Source organism: Dromiciops gliroides, chromosome 4, assembly GCF_019393635.1.
Source record: "Dromiciops gliroides isolate mDroGli1 chromosome 4, mDroGli1.pri, whole genome shotgun sequence".
Lineage (NCBI taxonomy): Eukaryota > Metazoa > Chordata > Mammalia > Microbiotheria > Microbiotheriidae > Dromiciops > Dromiciops gliroides.
Window position 1 is genome coordinate 257586050 of NC_057864.1, and position 19370 is coordinate 257605419.

At 44.3% G+C, this 19370-nt stretch overlaps 2 protein-coding genes across 3 annotated transcripts; one reads left to right on the top strand and one right to left on the bottom strand.

The window, feature by feature from the left end:
- The first annotated feature begins 5200 nt into the window (after window positions 1–5200).
- Window positions 5201–14993, top strand: RPL7L1 (ribosomal protein L7 like 1). Of its 2 annotated transcripts, none has more exons than XM_044002937.1 (7): window positions 5201–5451; window positions 6806–6914; window positions 8319–8482; window positions 10597–10734; window positions 11784–11893; window positions 12013–12227; window positions 13006–14993. In XM_044002937.1, the coding sequence occupies exons 1-6, from the start codon at window positions 5438–5440 to the stop codon at window positions 12219–12221; spliced, it is 744 nt and encodes a 247-aa protein (XP_043858872.1). In that variant the 5' UTR covers window positions 5201–5437; the 3' UTR covers window positions 12222–12227; window positions 13006–14993. The 2 variants fall into 2 exon arrangements, with proteins under 2 accessions (XP_043858872.1, XP_043858873.1); XM_044002938.1 differs by lacking the exon at window positions 5201–5451 and adding an exon at window positions 5717–5820.
- Window positions 14994–15494: 501 nt separating this feature from the next.
- Window positions 15495–17087, bottom strand: C4H6orf226 (chromosome 4 C6orf226 homolog). Its single transcript, XM_044002939.1, has one exon. The coding sequence runs from the start codon at window positions 16744–16746 to the stop codon at window positions 16255–16257; it is 492 nt and encodes a 163-aa protein (XP_043858874.1). The 5' UTR covers window positions 16747–17087; the 3' UTR covers window positions 15495–16254.
- Window positions 17088–19370: the final 2283 nt, after the last annotated feature.

Genomic DNA, 19370 nt, shown 5'->3' on the forward strand with positions numbered 1-19370 from the left:
CTCCCACTGCCCTCTCAGAGAAGAGCACTGTGCTGGGCACGAGAGTGTTTGAGTGGTTTAATAAATGGTCGGTCTTGCCCTGGAGACTGAGCCATGATGACCTTTTCTTTATATATTTAAAAAAGTATTCTCATAGCGCCATCTGCTGGCAAAGAAGAGCCAAAGGCGACAGCGGTAAGCAAGGAACCAGCAACTGTCAGATAGGTGAGTGTTAGTGTTTATTTAATACATTAAGCATCCATAGTCTGGACTTATTGAATGTCAGACATGGAAAGCCCCATTAGGACTCATTCTCACCAATCTTCTCATTTTACAGAGGAGGAAACTGAGTCCCAGAGAAAAGAAGTGCCCTGCCTCAAAGTTATACAGCCAGTAAGTGACAAAGCCAAGGCTTAAACTCAGGCCTTCCTGACGAAGGCCAGGACTAGCCAGCCAGAGCCACAGTTTTATTACTTTGCCCAGAACCTAGTCCAGAGAGATGCTGAGTCAGGATCAGCAAGTCCAAATGGCAAGGGAAGAAGAACATTGGCCTATGCCAGACCTGGGTTCTAGTCCTGCCTCTTCCACTAACTGTGTAACCATGGACAACTCACTTTCGGCTCTGTGCCTGTTTCCTCATTTATAAAACGAGAGTATTGGCCTAGATATACTCTAAGGTCCTTTTCATCTCTGACAGTCAGTGATGATGCTAATGTGTGTGTTTATATGTTTGTCTTTCACAAAGCACATAGCCCCTAGCCTTTAGGTGTTGATTCAGTCAAGCACTGCCTTGCTCAAGGCACTGTGGAGGTAGGTGATGGAGATGAGAAGAGGGCTAAGACTCCTGCTTCCAAGGAGAATTTGGTCTAATGCAGCCTTTCTATTATCAAAGAGATATTCCAGGCCTCTTCCCCCCATTCACTAAACAAGTCAAGCCAGTTGATCAACAGATATTCATTGAATGCCCAACACTGAGCTAAACTTTTGTTTGGAGACAAACAAAGCCCCCATAGGGCTTAGTCTACTTGGGAGAGGATACACAAATGAAAGAAACAGAAGATCCTATGTTCCCAAACTGAGGTGCATGTACATGGTGTGGTTATACCTTCCAATCCAACAGTTTTAATCTGATAGAAGATACTTACTTTGCTAAACCTTGCTAGAAGTACATTTTGTTTTTAGAAATCAGGACCATTCTGGGAAATCCAGGGTTTACAGCTGCCATCGGCATAAACTGCAATTGCTGTAGGATTTCAGGCATGGAGGTGTTGAAGGATGCTTACTGAACTGGACCACTGTTTGGGGAGAGCCATCCATGCTCTCATCTGGCCTCAGACACCCCTCTAGGAGACAGCCAGGGACTTAGGTTAGGATGTCCATCAGTGGACAGGAGACAAAGTTCTTAACAGACAATATTATGATGATTACCTTGTTCTGGCTAGCTAAGGGATTCAGGGCTTTCAAAAGGGGTTATGGGAGTTGCGAGAGATTTGTGGTGGCAAGTGATGGGGGCCTAGAAGGGGAAAAAGGAAGATGGTCATGGAACAGGTAAGCAGATTGATAGGAAACAGCATTTCCACACTGGCTTGGCAGGAAAGAAATAATGGTTTATATGAAAATAATAGATGATATTTCTATAAAGGGTGTGACCAAGAGTAAGCCTGGCCATAGCTGGTTAAAACATGTGTCCTTTGAGATTTTGATTACATGTTCCTATGAAAGGTATGGACAGCACTGATGACTCTGAGTACCCTAATAAGGGCACTTTGTCTCTGCTACTGCCTTTCCATTAGTCTGTCTGACACCATCTCTTGGGTCATATGACTGAGGTTGAATGGTGTTGGAGGAAGTTGGGAAACCTTGTTGACTGGGTCCACTAGAAATTTCCATTACCTAATCTCACCTGTGCCTTTAGTGCATCTAGGCATTCTTTCTATTTAGTTATTCTCTAGCCTCCTCACGGCAGCAGCTATTAGCCTCCTTTTTTCTCTTTCAGCCTCCCACTTAAAAATCTCAATCCATGTGTTTCACTTAAAAAACTGAGATCATCCTCTTGAGAGTTCTGTCTTCTCTCCTTGTCTCATTCCTCTGACATAATTTCCTACTACATTCTCAAATAGGTCACCTTTCTCTTTTCCAAGTCCAACCCTTTGAGTTATATCCTGATCCCATTCCCTCCCATCTTCTTCATCAAATTGCTCCCATTTAACATCCTCTCTTTCAAACCTTCAGTATCTTCCTAGATACTGGTGGTTCCTCCCCCAATGCCTACAAACACTCCTATCCTCCATCCTTTAAAAAACAAGCAACAGGGCAGCTAGATGGCGCCGGCCCTGGAGTCAGGAGTACCTGAGTTCAAATCTGACCTCAGACACTTAACACTTACTAGCTGTGTGACCCTGGGCAAGTCACTTAACCCCAATTGCCTCACTAAAAACAAAACAAAAAAACAAAACAAAACAAAAAACAAAACAAAAAAACAAAACAAAACAAAACAAAACAAAAACAAAAAAACAAGCAACAACAACAAAATCCTCACTACATCCTACCATCCTGGCTAACATTCTAAATTCCTCCTCCCCTTCTCACCTAAATTCTTATCCTCTGACTCTTTTCTAAACTGTAATCTCACTTCTGACCTCACCATTCAGTTGAAACTGCTCTTTCCAAAGTTACCAGTGATCTCTTTTTTTTTTTGTAGGGCTATAGGGGTTAAATGACTTGCCCAGGGTCACACAGCTAGTCAAGTGTCTGAGGCTGGATTTGAACTCAGGTACTCCTGAATCCAGGGCCGGTGCTTTATCTACTGTGCTACCTAGCTGCCCCCAGTGATCTCTTAATTGCCAAATCTAATGGTCTTTAATCACAATTCCAAAGGACTAATGATGAAACATGCTCTCAAGAGCAAATTGAAGCATATTTTCTTTTTTCTTTTTTTTTTTTTTGGTGAGGCAATTGGGGTTAAGTGACTTGCCCAGGGTCACACAGCTAGTATGTGTTAAGTGTCTGAGGCTGGATTTGAACTCAGGTACTCCTGACTCCAGGGCCAGTGCTCTATCCACTGCACCACCTAGCTGCCCCCGAAGCATATTTTCTTCTCTTTCTTTCATTTTCTTTTTGGACGTAGATAAGGCAGGAATTTGTTTTGCATGATGTTTGTGTGTGTGTTAAGGGCAGCTAGGCGGGTGAAGTATACAGAGTACAGATAACAGTACTGGATAGTAAGGGGCAGCTAGTGCAGGCCTGGAGTCAGGAAGACTTATGTTCCTGAGTTCAAATCTGGCCTCAGACATATACCAACTGTGTGACCCTCGACAAGTCACTTCACCCCATTTGCCTCAGTTTCCTCATCTATAAAATGAGCTGGAGAAGAAAATGGAAAAACACTCCAGTATCTTTGCCAAGAAAACTCCAAATGGGCTCATGAAGAGTCAGACACCACTGAAAAATGACTGTTTGATGATAATTGCATTATTCATGAGTTCTCGACAGATGGGAGAAGGATGGGGAAGAAGAGAAAGCAGAACTGAAAATAAAGTTGAAATTACCTAAAGAGGAATACTCAAGAAAATTTAATGGTCTTTTCTCAGTCCTCTTCTTTCTTGACCCTTCTGCAGCATTTGACATTATTGACCACCTTCTCCCTGGGAAAAGCCTTCTCTTGGGGTTTTTAAGACACTACTTATTATCTCTTGTTCTAATTCTACTTGTATGACCACACCTTCTCAGTCTCCTTTGCTGGATCTTCATCCATGTCATGCCCACTCACTGTGAGTGTCCAAGGTCCTATCCTAGATCCTTTTCTCTTTCTTTTTCCCTCACTACACTATCTTACTTTGTGATCTCATCATCTCCCATGAGTTCAGTTATTTTCTTTACACTGATAATTCCCAGATGTATATTCAGACCAATTCTCTTTTCAGTTTGGCCCATTTCTACCCTTCCAGTCTTCATATGCTTCATTTCCCTTTGTGGTCCAACCATATGGGCCAACTTGCTGTTTGTCACACAAAAGGTTCCATCTACCATTTTCCTGCCTTTGCACACAGGCTGCCCTCCTTACCCAGAATGATCTTCCTCCTCACCTTCCCCTCTTAGACTCGAATGCCACCTTCTGTTGGAAGCCCTTCCTAATGTCCCTAGTGGCCAGAGCCTTCCCCTTCATTGCCTCCCATTTATTGGAGTCTACCTTGTTTGCACCTATTTATACATGTTGGCTTTCCTATTAAAATGTAAACTCCCCATGGCAGAGACTGTTTTTTTGTTTATTTTGTGGCTTTTAAAAAATAAATGTATCCCCAGTGCTGGTATATACGAAGTGCTTCATAAATGCTTGTTTGGTGGATTTGTTGGGACCTTACTTCCCTGCCAGCTCCACTCTTAGCTCCATTATGGTTCTTGGCCTGGACTGTTCTGCTTTCTGCTTGAAGCCCTTTGAAAGGCACTCTGCCCTCCAGGAAGATGTTGTCAGTCATTCACAATGGCAGGAACCTACCAACTAATCCCAGTGAGATTTAATCATTCTTCCTTAATAAGGATCCCACCTCCACACTTGAGTACCTCCCAGCCCCTCCCGGAAGATGCCCCCAATCACCTCATTGAGACAAATGTATGCCCCCCACCCTTGCATTACTGTGGGAGGCCTAGCCTCTCTTGGCCTCCTTCTTTTACCCAGGTTAGTTCCAAGGCACACCTTCTACACTTAAGCTTTTACAAACTGAGTTCGAACTTTAATTATCATATTTCATTCTTTACCTTCAAAAGTGGGTTCTGAAAGTATTATGCTGAATTTACAGAGGGGAAACTGAGGCACAGATAAGTCAGCGACTTGTTCAAGAGCACACAACTGACGTGCATCCCCTTTACACTACACTCAAACTGCTTTTCTAATATCATCGGGCCGTTCAGATTCGAGAACAAGTGGGATTCCTAAACAGGTTTCTGAGGTCTTTATCATCCAAACGGGAACACGGAACAGAACAGACCCAGTGGGGGGGGCAGTAAAAGAGAAGAAAAAAAAAAAACAGCGCGGATGGTGACGTCACCATCAACCAACTGGAATTGTGGGAAATGTAGTTTATTATGAACTCCGAAAACTCCCCCTACTACAATAGAAGATTGTTAAATGCTGAAAGGGTCCGAGTATTTACAGACTCTCGTCTTCCGGCCGCCTCCTGCAAAGCTGCTGTCTTATGGGAAATGTAGTTTGCTTCCCCTCGCTCAGTTTGAAAGAAGGCGCACGACAGTGAGAAAGGATATTTAGTATCTTCCCCAGGAGATCTGGGTGCCAACGCCCATTGCCCTCTTTATCAGTCGACTTTTCCAGAGGCAAGGATCCCACCAGCTCGCGGCTAGAGTAGGCCAACTCTATGGTCAAATTAACGTAGAAGGATCGGCCTGAGCGTCTCTTTACGGAAGGGCCTGCAACCGCGCATGCTCAGTAAGGGACGCAGGCAAGATGGCGGAACCTGAGTGAGTGTTGGCTGACTTTGGGGTGCGGAGTATCCGCAGACATCCGTGGGTTTGGGGTTTTGTCGGGAGGTTGGAGTAGGTGGGGAATTTGGGGGTTCGTGCTGAGGGTCCCTTAAGACAAGTTGGGGTATCTTTTCACCTGCTTTCGGGGCCCGGCTCCTCCCTTGGCCTCAACTCTCCTGGCCTCGGCCCTGGCGAGGTCCCCGCCTCCCTCGACTTAACCCGAGCGTCGGGACAAGCTCCCAAGTGCGTCGGGGTCGGGAGAGGGGGGTGTCAGCGCGGCGGGAAGCAAGACCGAACGCTGCGTTGACTGGTTTGGGGAGGGGGAACAAGCGGCCGGCTTTTACGGCATCTTCTGATGGCTCCCCGGTTCGAAATATCCCTCCACAGCCGCGTGGCGGGGGGAGGGGGGGGGCTTTTGCGGAAAGGGGCGGTTTTGGAAAGTGAACTGAGCGGGAGGGCAAAGGTTCGGATCAACGAGCGGCTTTTAAATGTGTCCTGGTGGGGAGATAGGAGTTTTAAATAACGAGCCTCATTATAACGTAACCCCACAGGGGGCCTAAGTGCTATCATTTCAGGTCTCTAACACTTCCTGCCCTTGGGGCCTTTTAGCTCCCTTTAAGGCCTAGGTTAAATGCCGCATCCTTCCAGAGGCCTTTCCTGAACCGCATAGTCGTTGTGTTCCACACGTGACTGTGTGTTTGTGCTGTATGTGTCATTCATATGATTATCTGTAAAGTGTTGTATTTCCCTAGCTTCTGGAGGCCAGGATCGGCCCCTTTCGTATCTGTATTAATACTGTATGACACGTGGTGCTAAGTAGGTGGCTGATTGGACGCTTCATTGCAGTGTGGCCCCACTTGGCTTCAGTTTCTTTATATGTAAACTGGGATAATTTTATTTAGCACCTACTTCTTCCTGGGTGTATTGTGAAAAATCAAAGGGTATTTTACATGTAAACATCCCATCCACCCACCCCCAAGAGCATGCTAGGGCAGCCCCAGGCTCCTCTTAGAAGAGACTTTTGTAAACCTTAAAGTCTTATTTAAACGCTAGCTGCTGCTGTTTGTTGTTGGGCCTGGGTCCTCACAAAAAAGTATATAGTTGCATGATAAGTGCGTTAGGAAAATTCAAAACAAAGTGACATTTGAGATTTGAGGGAGAGAATCTGAAAAAGTTTTTTGGGGGGGGTGGTTATTAGAATTTTGCTTTAAAGGATTAATAAATGGCAAAGAATTGGCATTGGGGGGGCATTCTATTAGGGAAAGAAACTGCCTGAGCAAAAGCACAAACTAAGAAAAAAATCTGCTCAACCACAAACAGCCTCTGTGATACTTACTGTTTTCTAAACTAGGCCCAGAAAAAAGATTCCTTTGGTCCCAGAGAACCTCCTAAAGAAGAGGAAAGCCTACCAAGCACTCAAAGCCACTCAGGCTAAGCAGGCGCTTTTGGAAAAGAGGAAGGTAAGGGCTTGAGAGGAAGGGAGGAGAGAATCAGCATCCGTTTTTTGGTCAAGTGTTCTGTACTCTATGTTGGATCTTGAGCGTGGTTTTTACCCAGTGCGCTCATGGGTGCCGGGTGGTGAAATATGGAATAAGGCACTGGCATTGGAATGAAGGAGGCCTGACAGTTAGTAGCTGGGTGGCTTTGGACAAATCACTTACTCTTTTAAAATCTGTTTCCTTATCTGTAAAATAGTCTAATACCTGCTTTGAAGTAGTGCTGTGAGACAAAAAAAGGTTTGGCGTATTTTAAAACCCAATATAAGTGTCAGTAAGATTATTACTATCCTTTAAGCCTTATTGGTTATTCTACTTAATATGCAGGTTCATTGGTCCATATTTTACTTATATTTTCTTTCCATTAATAAGGATGTTTTAAGCATCTGCTGTTTATAAAACCCTATAGGAGATGATTTAGGCCCTAGAAGAGATACAAAAGAAAAACATTATCTCTGCTTTCAGCAATCTTAAAGGCCACACACACAAACGCCAACTGAAAAAAACAAACAAACAAAAACAATTCTTTAATAAGTGTAGTTCTCTAAAAGAATGAGGGTTCCTTGAGAGGGAGGAAGGAGAGAGAGCTTCTTCAGTTTTGTCTTTGCACAGGACCTGGCATTTAGTAAAGATTGTTGGTGGACAGTATGGTATTTGTTTTTTTGGGGGGGTGGGGCACAAGGGTGTTTAAAGATAGGGTTGGAGTAAAATGATAGCACTCAGAAGTAGCTTTAGATATAACCATTTTTCATATTGGCATCTAAAACTACCTCTGACCAAGTGGCCTGGGTCAAAATACTTACTTAGAGCTTTCTATTAAAAGTCATTGTCTCTAGGAATCTTGCTAAAATAACTCACTGCCCCTTTTTCCATCCTTGTGCTAATTTGTGTATTTTGAGCAATTTTTCTATTCAATTATTTAATTCATCTGGTCTTTCTCGGTAATAAACTTCTAGGATGACCAAAACCCCAGTACAGCGATGCTCAGCAAATATTTGGAAATGCAAAACACTGGTGGCAGGAATAATGTTCTGTACTGATGCCAGGCTCCTCGAAAATATTTTTTGTTTGGTTTTGTTTTTTCCTAAATGAGCACATGCTAATTTTTTTTTTTGTCATATCAGCTCAATACTAGAAATCTAGGTCCTGAGGAGGTTTTGTGCTTATTTGGTGATTGTTTTTCACACTTTTGTCCTGGGTCTCTTGACTATTCAAGTTACTTGGGACCTCACTTTTTTCACCTGTAAAACAGGATAAATATATTTGTTCTTCCCTCAACATCATCAACAGATGACCCAATCAGGTTTGCAGAAGTAAAGGTAATTGAGATACAGACTGATAAAGATTTCCTCCTTTGTCTACTCTTAGCAAAAGAAAGGGGGTCAACTCAAATTTAGGCGGCTGGAATCATTTGTCCATGAGTCCCATCGGATCGTCCGTGATGTAGCTCGCCTCAGGCGCCTGGATTCCAAGCCTGGGTGCTTTGTGCTAAAGGACACACATCGTCTGGCTTTTGTGGTCCGTATGGAAAGGTAAGCCTCCACAGGGGCAGGGTTACCCTAGTGAAAGTTCTGAGATGAGTGCCCGCCCCCTCCCCCCCCCCAATCAGGCAGGTTAGTGAGTTCTGCTGTTCTTGGTTCCTAGCAGACTTGCCAGATTCCTACTAGACTCGTAGAATAAGCTTTTCTAAACTAGCCTCACATTTGAGCTTATCTGGTCCTTGTGGTCATTTTTCATCTTCCCCTACAAACTAGCCTTGAGTACTGATAATTCTTTAAGGAGATGGACCATGGCTACTTGTTAATAGAAAGATTTGAATAGGTGGAGAATGGGGTTTATGAGGGGAGGACCAGGAGCAGAGACTACATTCTAAAGACTCAGGGATTGCCAGAGATTTGGGATTTTCCTTGAAATGTGGTCTTAGAACAAGACGGAATCTTAAAGGTCATTTATGTTCCATCCCTTAATGTTATAGATGAGGAAACCATAGGCTTAGAGAAGTTAAATCACTTGCCTGAAGTCACAAAGCTAGTAGGTGGTAGAATTGTGACTAGAGGCCAAGGCTTCTAACCACTGTGACCTTTTCACTACCTCCTGCTTTAGCACAGTGGATGAGCACTGACTTGGGCTGCAGACTTATCAGCAAATTTTGGTTGAGAACCCAATGTGTGAGTCTCAGGGCAGAATAGTTCAGTAATAGTTTGAGAGTGCAATAGGAGAGAAAATACAGAGATTAATTACTGTGAGGGTTCAGAGATCTTTTCACTTAGAGAAGGTGTGGGGTATTCTGGACAGGTGGGATGTAACACTAGTGGTGTGTAAGTATGGTCAGGAAAACCGAGGAAGCCTTTGTTTACTAGCTAGAAGTAGATAACATCTTTGAATCCCTTCCAGTTCTTAGATCTTGTGATTCTGAGGCTTAGAAAGTAGGGTGATAAAGAGTTCTGCATTAACCATGTTACGTGTGAGGTGACATCAGGACATCCTAGGAGAACTGTCCAGCAGACTCGGGCACTAAATCTGTACTAGAGATTGGGATCATTTACCCATTACAACTGATTATGCGTTTAGTGTGAGAAAGTTATTGGTTCCAAACATGCTTTTGGAAAATACTGTTCATCTTGAACCAGCTTATTCAAAAAAGGGTATTGGCACAAACAGAGGGAACACCAGACCTCAAAACTACTTGATAAAGATAATGAAAGCTTTTTTTTTGTATTTCTTGCCACAAAGACCCTATTGGTCACAGAATCACAAAACGGGGTTAGAAGGGGCCTTTCATCTAGTCCAATCGATATCTGTAAGCTTTAATATAACATACTCCACAAGGAGTCACCTGTGTTTCTTAAATAAGGGCTATGAAATTCACTCATTATTACTATAAAAGTCCTTGAAAAATTTAATCAGCTCTAGTGATAACAAACACTTTTAGAATTGAAGGAGGTTAAAGTTTCTCACTTTTCTCTGCTCCTTTCCCTTGCCACATCAGGACTGGTTTCAGAAGCTTCTAGGAATCACCAAGGAAAGAAAAATTCACAAGTTCTGAGGTCCTTTGAGGTAGAAACAATATTAATCCTGCCTCCAGTTTTTACTTCCTAAAACATCAATTTGATTCATGTCATTCCTCTGTTCAAAAACCTCAAAAGGCTACAGGATTAAAATTCCAAATTCCCCAGCATGACATTCATAGTTCTCTACAAATCAGGCAAAACCTACTTTTCTAGGCCATATTCCACATGTGATCTGCAATCAGGATACCTTCACCTTTTTTGAGCTTTTTAACTCTAGGAAGGCCACTGTTCACAGAAATCAACAGTTCATTGTCTAAATTTGATGTCAGATCAGATGTTGTGACTTAATCCAAGGTCACACAGCTAATAATATAGCTGAACTGAGACTAGAAGAATCTAGGAAATTGAAGCTCACTACAGAACAGAACATAGCTAGCTTTTACTATTGTTCTCGTTTTCTTCTGTTGACTCTTCCTTGCTAGGTTTCTGTGAACAGTTTGAAAAGTAGATCTTTCAACTTCTGGGGAAAAAATCTTACTGCTCAGGGGGAAGGTCAAACTAATTTTTCCAAAGAGCCTTTCTAAGGCCTAGTATTGTCTCTACACAGGAAACTAATTTCTATACTGTCTCATCAGGATTAATGGAGTGAGTAGCCTGGTGACTAAAACAATACAGGAGCTTCGTCTGAAGAAAATGTATAGTGGCGTATTTGTTCAAATGACTCCAGCTTCGTTAAAGAAACTTCGAACTATAGAGCCTTATGTAGCTTGGGGGTAAGTGATGAATTCCTGGTTAACCATGGCATGGGGGAGGGGTAGTGGAGAGGGAGTAGACAAGAATTGTAAATTAGGTATAAAAGAGAAGGGATTTAAACTGAGTGGGATGAAAGTAGGAGAGGAAAAACCTGGTGGTCTTGTTCTTTAGTCCTCATTTTACTGTGTTGGAGGAGGGGGTGTTATTGACTCTTCTAAGTGTGCCCATGATTCAGGGAGAGGAGAAGAGCATGAAATTAGCTGGTGACTGTGAAAAAAATAAGGTACTGGGGTGGGGGGCTTTTGTTTTAAACTTTGGGGAATGGGGGACTGGTTTATATTCCCTATCCCCTACTCAGTGTGTTTCAGGAGATAGTTAATGCTGAAAAGTTCAGTATGGAAGGCAGCAATATTAAGATATGACAAAATTACACTCTATGAGAACTGCATTAGAGGGAGGTTTCCTCGGTTTTGGGGTTCTAGGAAAAAGAATTTGCAGAAGGATAACTTTGCTAGTAGAAGGGGAATGAAGATTTTCCCTCCAAAAAAGCAGAAGTTCAGATAGAGGCAGTAGCATCCATCCTGTGAAGCAGCACTAGCATTATGAAAGTGTGATGGTCAAATTGAGCACAAGAAGGAAGAAACCTTATCCTTTTTATCTAAAAGATATTCTATGGGCAAGGAAACCCCAGCATGGATTGAGGTATTTAAGAGGCCTGGACTATGAGTAACCAAAGTTGCTTTATTTTCCCCTAGAATAAAAATTCTGTGCCTTTATGCAGCATTGGTGATCATAGCATGTTCAAGTGTAAAAAATGTAATAGATTTGATACAAAGTTCATAATTTAAAATTAAAGCCAACTATAACCACTTCTGTAATGGGATTTTCCCCTGACCTGTACAAGGTTCCAGAAGACCCTGCTCTTCTGTTTTGCTCCCAGTTTTGTGCCTTCTGAGCTCCCCAGGGTGGGACAGAGCCAGGGTTGCCAGGGTGATGTTCTTGTGTTTATCATATCTGGCTCATCGGCCCGCATAATTAAGAGCTGGCTCTTTTCTCCCTTTTTTCACAGGTACCCTAACCTAAAATCTGTCCGTGAACTCATTCTGAAACGAGGACAAACCTGGATAAATAATAAGAAAGTCTCCCTAACAGATAATACTCTGATTGAGGAGTGTCTAGGTGAGAATGGAATCCTAAGTGTCTGTTTCTTGTGATAGTGGAGGGGAGAAAGCAGTTGTGCCTAACAAAGCAGAGGTTCCATGGAGCTTGGTGCTAATTGAAGCTGGTGTGTTTTTCAGGGAAGTTCGGTATCATTTGCCTGGAAGATATCATCCATGAAATCTGCTCAGTGGGAGAGCATTTCTCTCAGGTCTCGAGGTTCTTGTGTCCTTTCCCCTTATCTGTGGCCCGCCATGCTGCCAAGAATAGAGTGGGTTTTGTCAAGGAAATGGGCAAACCTGGCTACCGAGGTGAAAGCATCAATCAGCTCATTAGGCAGCTGAACTAGGCCCAGGTGAGAATGAATTCCTGTTCTGGAAGGGCTTGGGGACCCTATCATAGCATCCATCAAAAGAGAAAACATAATTGCACATTCAGTTACTGTTGTATAAGAAATAACTCAAACTTTGTAGTTGGTATACGTGGGATTAAGTGGCAGCTCCACTCCAGTACAGTGACACTGAGTTGACCTGTGACTGTTTGCATTTGAAGTGTGTTGCTCTCAAAATCTTTAAAACCAGAATGGGAATTTTCTTTTTGTTTTGTTATTTTTCAATACTGATTCAAGGTAAGTCTGTGTAGAGGAAACTGGTTAAGCTCAGATGGGTTTGGTTTGGTTTTGAGGGGTTTTAGAGTATAAAGATCCAAGGAATAGGATAAGGGGCTATAGATAATTTTAATTCCTTCCCCAGCCCTCTCTCTGCACCCTGTCTCCTTTCATTTTACAGTGTCTCCCAGGTCAGAATTTGAATCAGGGATTCCATCTCCAAAACTAACGCCTCTTGGGGGCAGCTAGGTGGTGCAGTGGATAAAACACTGGCCTTGGATTCAGGAGGACCTGAGTTCAAATCCAGCCTGACACTTGACACTTAACTAGCTGTGTGACCCTGGGCAAGTCACAACCCTCATTGCCCTGCAAAAACAACAACAACAAAAACTAACGCCTTTTCCTGTACACTACTGGTTTTTGAAGAGGCAGTCTCCTTTTTCAGTTCTATAGGACTACCTGATAGTTTGAGTGTACACTCTGGTGACTGTAAGCTCCAATTAATTCAATTACTTTTTTTCACTAGGATCTCAGAAGATTTCTCTCTCTTCCGAGTTTTTACCCAGTATCTTCAAAGAAGATTTCTTTTCTGCTGGAACTTCTCCAGGAACTGATCAGATGGGAAGAAAAGAGTGTTATCTGTGTAGAAGGAACTTCTTCACCTTCTATACTCTTCCTCAAGGAAGAAACCATATTGGTTTATGCAGCTAGCTTCACCTTGGATTAAAGTCTCAGGACCAGTGAAGAAGAGGAGTAATACCTGCTGTTCCAGGATTGGAAGCTAGATTAAACCCATCCCAGTTTTTCTGTGGTGGTCTCCCATCCAGGAAGCAATCAGCTGCTGGCCATATACCATATATGATTCTCTGAAGGTTGAATGTTGGTGAAATACTTTGTCACTCTGCTCTCCACTTGGAACAAGACAATGGGACCTGATCTGGGGTTTGAACTGACTTTCAAATATAATAGGCCATCATCTCCTTGGAACTGCTGTTTTCCCCGATCTGCTATGACTCATGAGGTCCTTCCTAGCAGTTATGTTAGGTGGTTTCCCATGCATTAGCGCCACTCTGGTGCCACCACTGTACACCAAGGTCCCATTCCTTCCTGCCATTAAAGTAGAGCTACTGACTGTAGTCTGCCACTAACTTAGCCCTTTCTGTGTCGATGTGGATCAAATTTATACTGACTGCTTTTCATTACCTTTATTTTGTGGTCTTCCCTTGCCCCACAATCTAAAGTAATTAGCAACTCATTGTTAAAGTATCCCTAAGAGGTAGCAATTAATAATAGCTGACATATGGGGCACTTTAAAGTTTGCAAAATGCTATACTTATATTGTCATTTAACCCTCACAACAGCCCTATGGAGTAAATGCTCCTTGGTCCATATTATACAAAAAGAAATATATCTCAGAGAATTTAACCTACCCAAGGACACACAGCTAGGAGATTTCTAAGGTGGAATTCAAACCCAGGTCTTACTGACCTTAAGTTCAGCACACCATCTTGTACAACACACATGAGCTAGAGGTGTTAGCCAAGATTTCACATATGGTCTGAGTTACTATTCCTACCTCTAGATGGATGTGGGAGGGAAGAAGAAACAGGTGTTTATTAATGGCCTACTATGTGCTGAGCACTTTACCACTGTTATCTTATTGGATCTTGTCTTGGGAACCACAATAGGAACTTTCCCTTCTCTCTAGGCAGCTTTTTTTTTTTTTTTAGTGAGGCAGTTGGGGTTAAGTGACTTGCCCAGGGTCACACAGATAGTAAGTGTTAAGTGTCTGAGGCTGGATTTGAACTCAGGTCCTCCTGACTCCAGGGCCGGTGCTCTATCCACTGCTCCACCTAGGCAGCTCTTAACCCCTTGAATCCATCTCACTTTTTCTGACACTAATTAATTTGCTGAGCAGATGTCTTTGGCACTTGAGAAAGATGAAGCAGCATAATTCTTATCTAGGCTGCCACTTGGTGGCACGTTGTTTCTCTATAAGAGTACCACCACAGGGGCGGCTAGGTGGCACAGTGGATAAAGCACCGGCCCTGGATTCAGGAGGACCTGAGTTCAAATCCGAACTCAGACATTTGACACTTAACAGCTGTGTGACCCTGGGCAAGTCACTTAACCCTCATTGCCCTGAAAGAAAAGGAAAAAAAAGAATACCACCACTTGCTTTTTTATTCCCTTCTGAAACATTTTCCTAGTTTTTCAATGAAAAAAAAAAGCAGCATTCTTGAAATGTTGGAGACTGTTTTAAAGTCCCCTGGAAAACTGAATAGGTTTGTGCTAATTTTAGGGCCACCCATGGTTTAACTTAGAAACTAGCCAAGGACTCCCTTTTCCCAGGTTACACTACTTGCTAAGAACTGTTACTGGTATACTCAGGTTTCCTGTCTTTCCAATGTCAACTTAAAGACCATATAAAAGCTGTTTAACTAGAAATGTAAAAGGGTGTCATTTGTACTACCAGTTACTGAAATATTTGCAAATTAAATTCTTCTGAATTATTTACACTTTTTACATTCGGGTGCTACATTTTACAGATGAGTGGGGTCACGAGTTATGATTTGCCCAAGGTTAACATAGCTAAGGAAAGTTAGAGGCTGGTTTTGAAATTGAGTCTTCATGACCAAGTCATTCCTGTTCCTAGAAATGTTTTCGGTAGGGCTGTCATAAGCCCAGGTAAATGGGCACCTTAAGAGTTTCCTGGCTGAGTTGAGCAAGAAATTGGAAGGCCTTTAGAGAATATGCCTCTGGACTTAATTTTACAAATAAACCAGATTCATAGAAATTTCTGCTTCACAGTGAAAGGTATTAAGTGGCAAAGGAAAGGTTTGAACCCAATTCTTCTGACTCCATTCTTGCCAAAAATCCTAAGCAAATAAGCTATATAAAACAAGTTTCTTGCCTTAATAAAGAGCTTGTAATGGATATATGCAAAAAGAACAGTACTAGATAGGGGCATCTACTGCAGACAAAGTTGGACTCAAAGGAGTAAACAACAACGGATAAGTTAAGTATATCATTTATTGTAATTTCATAATCACAATGTAAATTCCATTTGGAAATGACCAAGACTGCTGGTTATCAAGCTCTTGAAAGTCAAATTGTGGGTTTTCATATTGGCCACACTGGTTTTAGAACGTTTGTCTTTTGTACTGTGGATTATCTGAGAAATTTATAAAATCCTCTATATGTAGCTTCAAAAGTTGTCAAGTTTCTGTAGCTCAGGAAGCATCTTTTGGGGGAGGTGGGGGGTAAGGTACTTCAATCCATCGCCTTCAATAGCTGTCCTCAAGCTAATAAAAGTTTTAGCTTGTCTTCGATGCAACAGAAACCGAAGCTTCGGTTCAGATAATCATGGTTCATATTAATACAGTGCTTTAAGGTCAGCCAAGCAGTTTCGACATCCCAACCCTTCCAGGTAGGTAGTGCAAGCTCACCCCACTTGTATGGAGGAAACTGGCTCAGAAGCGAACTGATTTGCTCTCGCTATGTAGTGGTGTCTCAGCTAAGTCTGGTGCCCTTTCCATTAATGCTCTTCCTTCGCTCAGGAGGGGAGGGTACCCAACCACCCCCTCACTCCCAAGCTATGCAATCCAAGGGAGCGCCTGGCAACAGGGTAAGGGCTTAAATGTTTTCTGAATGAATACAGACTGCTGGCGGCTGGATTCACAAGGTATGTCCCCACCCAGCCAGTCTGGTGGCCAAGCGGCTCGGCAGCGGCAGTAGGGGTTCGAGGGGAAGGGGTCTAGTCTAGCCAGGGGGTCTAGGGCGAGGGGACGGCGGGACCGGCTGGCAGCCTGGTTTCCCAAGGCTTGGGTCTCCGGGGGATTCGCGAGGCGGTGGGCTCCCTGCAGGTGGCCGTGATGTGCAGCTTCTCCAGCCCGGGGATGTCCTGGCCTTGCTGCACCAGCCGCAGAATCTCGGAAAGAGACACGGCGCGGGACGGCTCCGGGGCCTCCCCCTCCTCCCGGGACAGCGCTGGGCCCGCAGGGGAGGCCGGGCCTGGGGCGCAGGGGCGGACTGGGCCCGCCTTCTCAGGCCCAGAGCAGCGGGGGTCTCGTGCTTCTCCGAGTGGGCCCGGGCCACCCTCCTCCTCTTCCTCCCGCGCGGACGGCCCGGGGACACGGGGCCTCACTGCATCCACGACAGCGGGGCCGGGCTCCGGGTGCTCTCCTCCCGCAGGGCCGGGCTCCGCGTACTCCCTTCCCATCGGGTCAGGCTCCGGGTCCTGCCCTCCCGTCGGGCCGGCCTGCATTTGCAGCTGGCAGCAGCCGGACGGCTCCCGGGCCCGCTCTGCTGCCAAGAGCGGAGTTGGGGCCCTCGGCTCGGGAGAACACGGCCTCGTTGTACTAGGAGACAGGGCTCGCTAGGCACGGCCCAACCCCCTCCCGTACACGCCGGCCGCCGATACCTGGCACTGGCCTCTGCAGGAGGGCACGGCTAGACCTGGGCACAAAGACAAGCCAAAGGAAGCAAAGCAGAGCCGGAGACCGCGTTCGAGGTCCCACTTCCCATATGGGAGGCCGGAAAAGAACGAGCGACCGGGTTTGAGAGAGGAGCTGGGCCCTACCAAGTCAGCCCGGAGGGGGGAGCACAGAACCGTCAAAGATAGAAATGATCCTAGGATAGCTTTACTGACCACACCAAGTCAACCTGTAGGGGGAGCACAATCAGAATCAGAATGTCAGAGACAGAAATAACCAAAGGACCTTAGTTTACTCGCCACACCAAGTCAGCCCAGGGAGGGGAAACACCATCACAGAATCTAGAGCTAGAAATGATTAGAAGACCTTAGATTTATATAACCTCGGGTCATCTTTCATCCACCACAATCCCTCACATTTTACAGATGAGGAAAGTGAAGTCATTTGCCCAAGGTCACACTCAGAGAAGATGTCAGAAATCCAACTTTAGATCCTCTGACTCCAAAAACAGTACTCTTTGCACTGCACCAAGACAATAGCTCTTCATATTTGTGCAGCACTTTAAAAGTTTTGTTGTTCAGTCATGTCCAACTCTTTGTGACCCCATTTCTTGGCAAAGATACTGGAGTGGTTTGCCATTTCCTTCTCCAGTGTGTCCCCATATTACAGATGAAGAACTGAGGTAAACAGGGTTAAGTGACTTGCCCAGGGTCACATAGCTGAGGCCAGCCTTGAACTCAGATCTTCCTGACTCCAGGCCCAGCACTCTATCTGCTGCCCCTATTTAAATAATTTACTCCCACCCCCTCATTTTGCAGATCAGGACACTGCAGCCCAGAAAGGGGAATTTACAGAATGACAAGAACTTTGGCCACCTCCTAGTCCAACCTGTAGACAAAAGGAATCCCCACCTTTACAGACTTCACAAGTGGTCATTCAGTCTCTTGAAGATCTCTGAGGAGGGGGACTCCATCACCTCTTGTAGCAACCCATTGCTACCAGCTTTTGGCCAGCTCTAATTGTCAGGAAGCTTTTCCTGACCTCAAGCCTCTTAGGAACATGCACCCATGCCCCTTCTTCTACCCTCTGGGGCCAAATAAAACCAACCTGATTCCTCCTCCACATGACAACCCTTCCTAGTTTAGAGCATAGCCATTGTATACCACCACAGGGTCTTCCTTCTCTGAAGCGGCCAGCGCTTCAGATCTGGGGAACGCAAAAGGCGGCAGAAGGAGATGTGAACACAGGAGGCAGTTCTTTCTAAAATGCCGCAAGCTCTACTCTACTACTACTGCTTTATTTCCCAGTTTAGCAATTCTCTTATAGTAAAACAAAGCACGAGTTCCGGAGAACATTTTTTGAATAACAAAACCATTCACCAAATTATCATCGACCATTACAGCATATTCCCAGGAATGGTTACAAGATAGTGAGACCACCTGGCTTCTTGTTTAATCTTACAGCCAGGAACTTTTCCTCCTAGCATTTTGTTATTCTGTCTTCCTCGCTCCCTGTCCTTGATTCTCCCAACACTTTAACAGATTCTTGACATGCCTAAAAGTTTGGACTATTGCCTGGAACACTCTTTTTTTTTTTTGGTGGGGCAATGGGAGTTAAGTGACTTGCCCAGGGTCACACAGCCAGCAAGTGTCAAGTGTCTAAGGTCAGATTTGAACTCAGGAACTCCTGAATCCAGGGCCGGTGCTTTATCCACTGCGCCACCTAGCTGCCCCTGCCTGGAACACTTTTAACCATTCCTCCTCAAGCCTAAAGGTTTGGGCATAACATAACACTGGGGAGGGGAACTTCAGAAAAGGCCTCTGGCCCTCTGAGTTCTCTACATTTCTCCATGAGCATCCTCAGTTCCTTCAATTACTTTACTGAAGGCCATACTGATAGTAGGTAGAACTGCAATTCAAATCCAAGCTGACTCCAAGTCCATCCCCTCCAATGTACCACTCTGATTCACAAGATACCTCCCAAGGATTTCCATTTTCTCATTGTTCTCATATATATTACTTACATATCTGGATGTGGGGGATTAGTTAGGGGTCCTTTTAATATACCACATGCTAAAAAAAACTTCATAACTGTGGGATTGTTTTTGTTTTGTGATTGTTTTGTTTGTTTACTTTTTTGGTCTGGCCAACCTCATGTAGTATATCAGGATCACCAGAAACAGGTTCAAGACTGAGTCCCCATTCTTGCCTCTGCAGACTTCCTAATCCAGTGGCTGCATATCGTCATGATGGTTGTTTATATTTGTGTAGGGATTCCCAAACACCCCACGGGTTAGGTTAGCACAGGTGGTTGGATGTCCTCATCTTATAGATAAGAAGACTGAGGCTCAGAAAAGACCTTGTCCAAGTTCACACAACTACCAAATGTCTGAACCATGATTTAAATCTCCTATTTCCGAGGCAGCTAGCTGTCGAGGTGGGCAGAGGGCCAGGCC